The sequence below is a fragment of the Monopterus albus genome, unplaced genomic scaffold (assembly GCF_001952655.1).
Source record: "Monopterus albus unplaced genomic scaffold, M_albus_1.0 scaffold261.1, whole genome shotgun sequence".
Taxonomy (NCBI): domain Eukaryota; kingdom Metazoa; phylum Chordata; class Actinopteri; order Synbranchiformes; family Synbranchidae; genus Monopterus; species Monopterus albus.
This window is the reverse complement of record NW_018128141.1, coordinates 379,962-388,822: the sequence shown is the minus strand read 5'-3', so window position 1 is coordinate 388,822 and position 8,861 is coordinate 379,962. Positions and strand designations below refer to the sequence as shown.

Sequence of the window (8,861 nt, the reverse complement as noted above, 5' to 3'; positions counted from 1 at the left end):
ACACACACACACACACACACACACACACACACACACACACACCTCTTCATCATGTCGTACCTTTCTGAATGAATTTAACCATTGAAACTTTGATCTAAACAACCGTGTACCTCCCTTTTAAGACTTTAAGAGTGTGTCTGAGGCGACGTGTCCCTGTGGCTTTAAATCACTAAGTAGCAACCTGTAAAAACAGTCTTTATGCTAAGCTACGTTAACCAGCTGCAGGTTCCTATTGAACAGACAAACACAAGACGAGCCCTGTTCTTCTCATCTAAGTCTCAGTAAGAAAGCAAATAACTTTTCCTTTAAAGTAACACCAGTAATATAAAAACTGTTCAGTTATTAAAAGAATTTCCAAAGAAGCCATGAAGTCACTGGAATCTTTCAATAAGAGATTGGTTTACTTGCAGCAAGGAGACAAGTCAGTATAGGCATACAGAGTTGTCTGAATAAGCTAGTCTAAACATCACAATATATATGACAAAGGGAACTCCCTAAAGACGCATTCCAGGCGTTAATCAGGTTGTAAAAAAATTTTGCAGAGGGAAAGTGAACTTGAAAGGTTTTTTTGCCCTGATGACCCCTAAGACACTGCACAATCTGTTATCTGTCTATCTCCACAGTATATGGCTGGAGTGGTTTATGGCTGCTCCTTTAAGTCTGGGGTGCCATCTGGTTGAACACATAACAACACACAAAGTACTAAAACAGAGATAGAACATGTCCTTCAGTTCACACAAGCAGTGTCTCACAGGTCCCTGTGATCTGTAGTTTGTTCTGAAAGGTTAAAATCCATTGAATAACATATATGTTGGTTAATATATTGATTAGAACACAGTTTAAAACATACTTAATAATGTAATTTTCCTGACATTAGTTCTTAAACAACCAAACCTACATTCACGTGAAGTTCTGGCAAAGTAATACACAGTGGTTTACATAGGACAAAAGACAGTACAAAACATAAACAGGACTTAAAAGTTGCACAAAATAGAATATAAAAAGCTGAAATTGAGTCAGATGAGCAGGACAGTGCAGAGCAAGAGGTGAATAAATCATCCCAAATGAAAGGAAAATGGAGACAGTTAAGAGCTGTTTTCATTGTGATTTATTGCACAATTCAAGCAGCCTGAAGATGTCCACTAATAGATTTTCAAACTAAATAGGAACAACGGGAAACCAGTGGCTGCCTGGAGCTGCAGAAGGAACTGCTTTAATAGAAACAAATGGATGTCTTGAACAAATGAGGAGATGTATTAATGCCGTACTTTCCAAAGCAAAAGTTACAGAGCGCATCACATTAAAAACATTAAACAAAAACACTAAACAAGGTTAGAAAATAGACTATGCACAAAACTCAATAAGCAGCAAAACCTGTTTAATACAACAGCAAATGCCCGTTTAAAACTGTGATGTGCACCTCCTTTGTGTCCACAGGTGGTGAAGCTGTCTGAGATCATCTCGCTGGCTAAGGAGGCTCAGGTGGACATCACCTTCCAGCTGCCCATCTAATGAACATCTGTGAGCTCCTCCCTGGACGTGCCCTCCTTTCCACCGCTAAACCTTACGGAGACGACCTCGGACACCTAGTTTCCTCCGCCTGTGGCATGATGGCAGCCTCTTGTTGGTCACAGCGGGATCTCCTGGCTCAAATGACGCCTCCCTCCATGTTTCCTCTAACTTATGTTGCACTAGAGTCGATACGCACAAACCTCCACCTTCTTAACGGCCTTCACCCTGATAAAAAAACCAAAACAGACCAGCTGAAGCATTTTCCAGTTTGATTTCAGGTTCACAGACTGAAGAAGCTGCTGTCACTCACACGATTGTCTTCGGTGGCATCAACTTTCTCCCTATGAACCGAACAGTAAACAACGCAGCGGTGATCTGATAAGTGGTCTGATACAGAAGCTGTGACATTTCTGTCCCTCCCGTAGGCAGAGACCGCTCACTCCTGGGCACAGGGCCTCCAGCGCCAACAGTTAATTAAATAAGATGGATTCAGACTCATTGTCTAGTGTCTGGAGGGTGTTTAGCAGTGGCTCCCAAAACTAATTCAATTCCAAGATGCTCAGTGTTTATTTTACAGTACCTGAGCTACTACTCAGGTACGTGTGTGTGTGTGTGTGTGTGTGTGTGCGCAGCTGGTTATTTTACAGTACCTGAGCTACTACTCAGGTGTGTGCGCGTGCGCGCAGCTGGTATGGTTTTCACTTCACTCAGCAGTCACTAGCAGGTTTGTACAGCTACAGAAACCACATCGTGCAGAGGGAATGTCTGGTGTTCACTGCTTCAGTCTGGGAGTTTCTGATGAAAACAATAAAACCTTAATAACAACAGATTTGAAACTGGATCAAAGTCGATTAGAGGCTCAGGGTGTAGCAGCTGACCTCAGCAGGCATCAACACTGTTCACCCTCAGTGCTGGCTGCCATATTAGTCTGGACACCTGTGGACTCAGGTGTTCTGATCGATGCAGGGACGTGTGCCAATATCGATGAACACTTCAGGAGTCTCGGCTGCAGCGAAGCTCCCATGTGGCCATGTTGAACAGATGTGATGCATCTCGGTTCATTTCTTCAGAGTAACTCCAATGAATTAATCGGCATTCTCCTGGTCAGGACCAGCTGAGTCGGCCCAACGTAATCATTTAGCACCGTGTAGTTTCCTGCATCAGTTTGCTTCCACTGTCTCTCGCTCTGATGAATTTAAGAAACAGATGCTCATCTCATTCTTCCCTGGTGATGATTGGCACATGTGCATCTTCTTCCCGCCTTGTCACTGTCATTCTGAAGTGTGGCCCAGTCCTGCTGCTTTACTCTGGTCACTAACAGACTTCACGCTTCAGACTGGACATCTGAAGAGCAGGCTGTTGTTCATGACATTTTTCCCAGACATTTGAACCCCAACTTGTTTCCATCCAAAGCCTAAAGCTGATGACCTGGACTCCGACCATCACTGTGGAAGTCCCAGGTTCACTGAGCTGCTGCAGCACTGTGGGCTTTTCCTTCCTTTGGCTGTTGAACGTTCATGGACAGTTGGCTGCTGCAGATATGTGTGTCTGAGTTAGTTCTACTGTATCACTGTCGTGGACCGGCTGGTTGCTTCAGTGCTGAACAGGGACTTCTACAGTCTGCCATCATGCCACAGGACAGTAGCCATTTCCTCTGTGTTTGTTCGTTTTTGTTGCTGACAGGGCTCCGGCCTGACATGACTGTAGTTTTCTTTCCCCTTCTATCTCCTCCTCCAGCATACCGAACACAAGCCCACATTGTGAGTTGTATGTCGTTTATTATATCTTGTAAATAACTGATGTTCTCGCTCTGTAAAATATTTATGCTCCACTTAGGGAGCACAACAAAGAAGGAAACCAATAAAAACAGAGGACACACATGTTTCTCTTTGGTTTTTATTCCTGTGTTGTTTTGGTCCCGGCTGAGGACGTTTTCTGGCACATGTCCAGATCTGGAAGCTTTTCTCAGCAGAGTTCAGACTAGTCTACTTGACAGCTTGAAGTGGAAAAACAAACAACAAAAATACATGAATCACACACACAGACACTGATGAAGCCGCCGGTCACACATCTCCCAAACACTGGAGCTCATTTTCAAGTAATCGTTATTTGAATAAAGTAACTGCACCAGACTTCTTCCTGGTCACGACCTGTAGGTCTCTGCTCTTTGCCTGGACCTGGCTCAGACGCCCAGCAGCAAACTGTCCGTTTCACAGTGTTTCCTCTGGATGGAGTCAGACTAGCGGCTGCTCTCTGTTCTCTGCTAAGCTAACTGGTTCCTGGTGACAAACATTATAGTGGTATCAATCATCTAACTGTTGAACAGATGGCAAACACATATTTTCCTAAATGTGGAACTAGATGTGCTTTAACATTAGCATGTCAGTGTGCTACTTTGACTAGCCTGACTACACACAACCGTGACCTTAAAGCAAAGTTCTTTGTATTAACAGTTTCCTGATGTTTAATGAGCCTCTTGGCCTAGCTCATCCTCCAGCAGCGGTGTGAACCTGATGCTGCTGTTTTAATAACTGTGCAGTTTGGCCTGGCGCTGACCCTGATGGAGCCCGTCCTGATTAGAGGTTCTGTAGTGGCTGCTGATTAGTCCACCGGGGGCTCGGTGTGATTTGTGGAGCAGCAGGTTGAAACATGGATTGTTTTTATATAACATGTTGATCCCATAATGTGTCATTTAGATAAAAACTGTCTTTTTGTCTTCAGGAGACCTCTGATGGACTGTTGGGCCACTGATCTGTGAAACCGCTGCAGAACATCTGGGCCAAAATCATTATTAACATTTACATGAGCAGACTTATGGTTTACTCATTTATTAGCTCATACACAGTGTGACTGGCTGTACACTGTGTAAAACTTCAAACTGTCCACATGTAGAGAAGGACATGGTAAAGCTGTTTCCATCATGTCTGTTTGACCTCAGACTTTGTTGTATCACTGTCCTGTTCAACTCTAACACTTTGGTCGCAGCATGTCAGTGTGATCTGTGCAGTAACAATGTAGCGGTACATGTTGGGTAACATTAATAGCTACTCAGACTTTCTAATAAACCATCCGGTCTGGTGATGTGCAACACTTACACAGGCTCTAAAGAGGAATTAACAAATGTTAGTCAGGCCCCTGGACTTACAAATGTCAATAAATCCTTAATAACAGGTTCTTCAGTAATCTGTCAAATCTGCATCAGTACCTTCACTTCTGGTGCTCCGAGTATATTTTGATGCTCATAATGCAGGACAACCTGTAAACTGCAAGGCCAAATGAACAAGCTTGGGTACTGTAGAGAAGCGTCCTGATCCCCAGGCCGGAGTCAGATCCGAAAAACTCCACCTGATCATTAGAGAGAGAGAACCAGCCTGGTTGTACAGTGATGCTGGAGCTGAAGCTGCTCTAGAGGTTCTGACCTGCAGCTTTGCTAAATCAGATGCAGTAGAAATGAAGCACAGCAATGTAGTACTACCCATTTTAGCCATGTGGTGTCTTTGGAGAGCTGCTTGTATTTTAGTAACAGATCCGGGACCAGGCACAACATTCCTCACGCACATGAGTCCCCTGTAAAAAATGAGATCCAGAGTGCCACAATGTGTCCTACAGTCTTTGAAAGTGAAAGTGCAAACCTGTAAAATGGAGTTTGCAGGCAGAAACCTAAGTGTACAAGCTTGCAAAATTAAGTTTACAGGTAAAAATCCAAAAGAACAGATACAGACCTAAAGTACAACTTTACAAAACACCTTTTTGAATAATGTCCTAATCTGCTGCTTGGAGTTCTTTGTGTTGCAGAGATGTGGGCACAACAGCGAGCGGCCGCCAAGATTAGCACCAGCAAGATGATCCCAGATGTTACACAGGCTCACTGGAGCCAGTCCTCAGTGTGAGACTCTGCAACAGAACATCAGACCTCCTCCATGTCACCACGGGGAGTGTGACTTCGTTTTAAAACACATTCATGCACACAAGGCTCAGTGTTCTGTCTTCACCAGTCAGAATCAAACCTGGAAGTTAAAACAGGTGAGATGAACCCACTAACAATTAATTCTGCACATTCACACCTGCATTAACGTGTTTTCTTGCCCAGATACAGATGGCTTAATAAGACCAAGTGTAAACAGGATCCTCAGGTCTCTGCTGGTCTGCAGCTGCAGCTCTGGCCCGGCTTGTTACTGAATTACTGGGTTTATATTGAGACAATAACCTGTCAGCTGTTTGATCAGTCAGTCAGTTTGTTCTGTTCACTTTGAAGCCTCATCATCAGCAGGGGGCCTGTCTGCTGGAACAGTAACGGTATGATTCGGTCACAGATACAGTATGTCCTCTTCATCTCTCTCCTGCACACTCCCTCCTCCTCCTCAGTACCTCCTCCTGGCTGTAAACAGTGATGGACAGCCATGGGCTCTGCTGGCTCACACTGATGAGGTTCAGAGTTTAGAGGAGTCGCACTAGTTAATCTGAGGTTTAGCTGCAGAGAGATGGAAGGGGAGGTCAGTTTACTGCATTCATTTCAATGAACATTCCTCTGATGTCTGCATCATTTACTGTCTGTTTATACTGTTTATTCTGCAGTTTGCACTGTTTGTTGATGTTGATATTAAAACTGCTATTTTGTTTATTTTGCTGGTTTACTGTTTTGCACATTGAGAGCCGATGTACCAGAGCCAAATTCCTCGTGTGCCCGTCACACCTGGCCAATAAAGCTGATTCTGATTCTGATTCAGAAACAGGCATTCTGTCTTAGAGCTCCATTAACTCACTGTGACTTCTAACCCAGTTGTCTGCACCACAGACGATGGAGGTGGGATGTAAACATGAACACAGATTCTATTATCTTAGATCACACTGCAGCACTTGATTCACTTGTCTCTGGATCAGTAAAGTGAGCCAGTGTTGCAACAGAACTCACAGAGGTGCTGACCACTGTCCTGATGTACCTGTCCAGAGGTTTCACAGTCATGAAATCCGACTGACAGTGCTGCAGTCGGTGTGTGTTTTGGAGGGTTTTTGTCTCAGCCATGCGCTACCAGACATCCCACACATGCACATAAACCTTAATGCACTCACGGTCGACTAGACTATAGCTGCTGCGCCTTCCATCTCTGGTTCCTTCCAGGTCTCATGGGTTTTCATCTCTCAGAGGCTGGATGAGTGACGCCTCCAGGACATTTAATATGACCAGATGAAGGCCCAGGACTGCTAATATCACAAGCTGCCTTTATTACTCTTTACTTTAGGGTCAGGACTTTCATTAATAGAGAATTTTATTTTAGGAATTTAAGGATTTAGAAGAGATGTTGATGTTATTAACAAAGGTGATGTAAAGTTGCGCAGAAGACAAACACCACAAGGGTCCACACTGAGGTTTCCATATTTCTTCTCCTCCTCCTCCTCCTCCTCCTCCTCCTCCTCCTCCTCCTCAGCAGCAGTTGAACAATGTTAGTGTCATCACAGAAGACCATCTGGGACAAACTGGGGTGCTCTTATATTCAGGCCAATACAGTACAGGACTCCATCCATCCATTATCTATACCAGGTCACGGGGGGCTGGAGTCAATTCCAGCTGACACTGGGCGAGAGCTGGGGTCCACCCTGGACAGTTCACCAGTCTATCACAGGGCTGACATGTGGATAAACAACCACACTCACTCCTACGGGCAATTTAGAATCGCCAGTCAGTCTAAGCTGTATGTCTGTGGGAGGAAGCCAGAGTACCCGGAGAGAACCCATGCAGGCATAGGGAGAACATACAGACTCCACACAGAAAGGCCCTGGGTCAGCTGGAACTCAAACTTAGAAATTTCTTGTAAGAGGCGCTGTCCCACTGTGCCACCCAGTACAGGAGCCATTCAGTTGAATCAACTGTCATGATTCACACTGTTTACTCTTCCACTAGCATGGACTTTTCATATAAGTGTTGTTGCCACAGTGTGATCCCAGGGTGCTCCACAACAGAACAACTTCTTCTTCTTTAGTTCCATTACATTCTCTTCGCCAGCCTCACACCTTCTGCTGTGGGTGTTTAGTCTTATGTACAAATATTTCTACATCTCATTTATTCCCACAGGTAATCTAGCCACAGGGGTTTGCGGATGACATTGTGATCTGTAGTGAGAGCAGAGAGCAGGTGGAGGTCTACTCTGGAAAGAAGAAGAATGAAAGTCAGTCGTAGTAAGACAGAATATACAGTATGTATATGAACGAGAGGGAGGGAAGTGGAACAGTGAGGTTACAGGGGGCTGAGATCAAGAAGGTGCAGGAGTTTAAATATTTGGGGTGTTAGGTATTTTTAGTCAGATAGACATTGGTCAGATACTTGTTGTATTAGGAATGTTTAGAGGAGACAGGATGTCTAGCTTAGGCTGTTAAATGCTTAGTCATTTTCATGAGTTACTGCAGGATGCTTATGGTCAAGGATAACTAGATAGAAAAGTTGATGACTGTCAGTAGACAGAATGTGTAGTGGTGAAAAATAAACCCTATTCCAGAGGAAATATGTAATGGAACAGTATGTAGCTCATATAGACCTTATTTGGTATTAGCTTATGTACGTGGTTATATAATTAATACTTAGAATCCTAGTTAAGGCCTAGTATGGTCAGAGATGAACCCTCTGCGCCAGAAGATTGGGAGTCAACCTTCCTGTCTTCCTAGAATGGAGTGAGAAGGGGGGTTGCAGAGACGTCAAGGGGGACAGAGTCCAGCTGTTGAGAAGTACAGTGCCTTGCGAAAGTATTCGGCCCCCTTGAACTTTGCGACCTTTTGCCACATTTCAGGCTTCAAACATAAAGATATAAAACTGTAATTTTTTGCGAAGAATCAACAACAAGTGGGACACAATCATGAAGTGGAACGAAATTTATTGGATATGTCAAACTTTTTTAACAAATAAAAAACTGAAAAATTGGGCGTGCAAAATTATTCAAATCCACATAAGGGATGACGGCAACATTCATAGATCCTGGAATGCACAATGAGGGGCAATGTTCATTCCTATTACAGAGGCCCACTGAAATTTTTTTGAGGAAAAGCTGTGTTAGACTGCATATTGTTTATAGTAAAGTATTTTTATATACAAATATAAAAATGAAAATGTTTCTGGAGTGGGACTTTAATTAATTATAGAAGTTGTGCAGAAGCTGCCCATAGCTCTACACAGTGATCCATGTGTGTACTGTATGTGTTTCTATGCTGCTCCAAATGAGTCTGTTCTGGTTCAACTTGTCTTATTAAATGAGCTTAAAAATAAAGTGACACCTTAGTTATAAAACACTGAGCAGGCTGTAACACACAAGAGTGTGTATTTTTGTGTGAATGCATGATTGATGGAGGCGGAACCCCAGGTT

General features: G+C 43.7%; 1 protein-coding gene across 1 annotated transcript in view; it reads left to right on the top strand.

Moving 5' to 3' along the window:
- sucla2 (succinate-CoA ligase ADP-forming subunit beta) overlaps positions 1–3,390 on the top strand; it is a 31,341-nt gene extending 27,951 nt beyond the window's left edge. The window contains exon 11 of the mRNA XM_020621565.1: positions 1,438–3,390. Within this exon, the coding sequence (XP_020477221.1) occupies positions 1,438–1,512 (75 nt within the window). The 3' untranslated portion in view covers positions 1,513–3,390. The remainder of the gene's footprint in view (positions 1–1,437) is intronic.
- The last annotated feature ends 5,471 nt before the right edge of the window (positions 3,391–8,861 follow it).